The 3,062-nt window shown below is 41.0% G+C and overlaps 1 protein-coding gene across 1 annotated transcript; it reads right to left on the bottom strand.

Moving 5' to 3' along the window:
• Window positions 1–771: 771 nt before the first annotated feature.
• LOC115923655 (E3 ubiquitin-protein ligase TRIM33-like) lies at window positions 772–3,062 on the bottom strand. Its single transcript, XM_030984789.1, has one exon. The coding sequence runs from the start codon at window positions 2,726–2,728 to the stop codon at window positions 1,619–1,621; it is 1,110 nt and encodes a 369-aa protein (XP_030840649.1). The 5' UTR covers window positions 2,729–3,062; the 3' UTR covers window positions 772–1,618.

Genomic DNA, 3,062 nt, shown 5'->3' with positions numbered 1-3,062 from the left:
AAACTGAATAAATAATGTTCATGATGTTTAACTAAATACAACTCAACTCTAATATACATAATTTCTTTACATCTGAACATAAGTAACTTTCAAATCTCATATTGTAGACGCTGAAAGTATATTCACAAACAAATAAAAAGTAGCGGTGAAAATCACTGCAGAATGTGAAAGCGTATTTAACAAGAGTTGCAGTCTGTGTGTATGGTACGTTATTTCCATTCCTTCATTTATTTTATTTAACCATTAAACATTTTCAAAATATGATGTATTTCACCTTGACAACTAGATATTTGGTAAATGGAGCCAACAAACAAAAGCTTTTCAAGGTTGACCTCATTCAATATCCAGGGTACTTCATGAAAAATCAATAATTAATAACAACCTATGAATAAAAGAAAAGTATTTTTGCTTTGTACTAACGTTGAACGACTGTGTATAGTTATCAAATATAAGAATGCGCGGAATAATTATAACTCAAACTTACACAAACAACAAATTATTACCAGATAATGACATGCACAAAATTGAGTGGTATCTATATTTCCGCCACTATCTGAGGGGGGAATACGGAACAGATGTTAACTACTTAAAATCGCAATGACCTTTAAATGGTTGAAAAGAAATACATGTTTTTGTACTTGCGATAACTACTCCAATACAAACAAGCTTAATGCTCTCGAATATAATATTTTGTACATGTACTAGATTAACACTAGCATCTAGACGAAAAATAATACTATCAGACGCCATGAGACTGCTATCATGGGGGGGGGGGGGGGGGGGGGGGACAAACTTAAAGATAACTCTGGCTTTTGATTTCAGATTCTTCTGCAGCCACAGGGACTGCTCCAAGCCATGGAATGGTAAGGAAATACACCTTTTTACCACAAGCGAATGCAAGTGTATCGCGCGATAGAGACACTAGGTAACACCATGTATTACTCAGTGTTAGTTCAAGCTCCTCAAACTCTATTGCTTTCCTGAGCTTCAAACCTTCGGGACGGTAGAGAGTGATTTGTATTCTACCAGCTGGCTGATTGACACTTAAAAGAACACCCTGTCCTCCTCATCTACTGCTGGGTAGAGATGTTCCCCCTCTTTGGCCGATATAGAATCACCCAATTTCCCATCTCTGCCATAGACTCGTACTCTGCTGGGAGTATTGTGGCAAGAACTTGAGATGATCACACCTGACTTGGTTGCGAGGGCTTGGAATGGTTTTTCCACTGTTGCAAATGAGTGCTTTCTCGTGCTTCCAGTAGGATCAAAGATATGAATCCGATCATTTCTGTTCGCCACTATGATTTCATTCTCAGAGCTAACAGTTAAATATGGGGATGAAGATCCTGTTTCATTTGATATCGTTTTTTCTGATGTCGAGGACCAGTCTTTAGCACTGAAAATCTTATTTTTCTTTGCTCTCTCGACACCACAATCGTTGAGTTGCTTTGATGGGCGATGTCATAGAGACACATATTTGTTTGTGTACATTTTTGCACGCTTCCATTGATTTCAACTTTATCTGCATCGGCCCTGTTACCACCATATCCAACAAGAATCGAATCCTCAGATATCCGTGTTATGCCAGTCATTGGAATTGGTAGGTCCACCACTTTTCCTATTGCCATACAAGGACTTGACACACACGACCAAGATCAAGAAGTGTATCTCCTGCCGGTATAAACAGTGTCGTGGAGGTACGTGTCATTAAGTCGGTTACAGAATCCTCAACAATAGCTTCCTCCAAGAGACCTTCCAGGTCGTTTGAGATTAATGAGTGCGCTGTCAGACTGTCTTTCTCTAAATGTCTCAACCTTCCTTTGGCCACGAGGCTCACAGAGCTTGAAATAGCCTTGATCTTCTGTCGATGACCGGACTTCAAGGCATCCAGTTCTTTGCCACAATTCTCTCGCAGTAGCTGTGTTTCTGTGATAAGCATTCGTTCATTCTCTTTCAGTTTGTCTAGTTTTTCCGCAAACGCCTCTTTTATGTTACCTTCCAGCTTTTGGATAGCGGTGTCGATTTCTTTGCGTTTGGATTCAATGTCCTGGATATGTTTCTCGAACTCGGATTTTTTGTCGTTACTGCGCTTGATGATATCATCCACCTTCTCCCGTATCTCCTTCTCGAGGTCGGCCTGATGTTTGATTTTGTGATCACGATGATTAAGGACCGTGCACATCAGACATATATATACTTTGCAATCTTCGCAAAAAAGTTCCTTTTTGCCGGGCTTGTGCACCGAACACTTGTCTGTGACTTGCCCGATACTGGCAGTTCCTTCAACGACGTCTTTCATGGACACAACCTGATGTTCCTGGAAGAGCGATGTCATTTGACTGTGACCATGGTCACACTTGGCGCACATGTAATTTCCACACTCGTAGCAGAAGGATACAGCATCTCCCTGGAGATCACAAGCAGTGCACTTCGGTTGACCCTCCAGAACAGCATTTATCCCACCATGAAAGTTGTGGTACTCGTCTACCAAGCCCTTGACGGTGAAGTTTGTGGGTAGACCAGTGACTCGACTTTTATCCAACTTGGTGACTTTCATGCAGAGAGGACACACCATGTGATCTAGGTCTCGATGGGCGGCATCATACCTCTCTAAACACTGCTTGCAGAACGTATGTCCACATATCAACATGGAAGCATTATCAAACACGTCCAGGCACAAAGGACACAATATATTTTGAGAAGCAGCGTCTTCTGTCTTTTCCGCCATGACGCAGATTAATCAATGTATTTCCACCAACGTACGCGTAGGTCTAATGGTTCGGCCAAATCAAAAGAACGCAACCAGTACCAGCCACCTGCAGTCGACAGTGTGTGTTATTGAATGGATCCGCCCATATCAAATGAACGAGGAAAATTGTCCAAACTGCTGAATCAAAGTTTTGATATTTCAAATGTATGTCAAACTTGTGCACAGTTTAATTTCACACTATACGGAACATGGCATTTGTCTTGACAAATGTTGATGCTTGTGTACACTCAATGGCAATTCAAATGCAGGCCTTCGGATGTCCTTATATATTTAAAAGAATGCATGTACACCT

Source organism: Strongylocentrotus purpuratus, unplaced genomic scaffold (assembly GCF_000002235.5).
Source record: "Strongylocentrotus purpuratus isolate Spur 01 unplaced genomic scaffold, Spur_5.0 spur5_scaffold_14, whole genome shotgun sequence".
NCBI lineage: Eukaryota > Metazoa > Echinodermata > Echinoidea > Camarodonta > Strongylocentrotidae > Strongylocentrotus > Strongylocentrotus purpuratus.
Note: the sequence above shows the minus strand (reverse complement) of the source record. Positions and strands in the feature narration are given on the sequence as shown.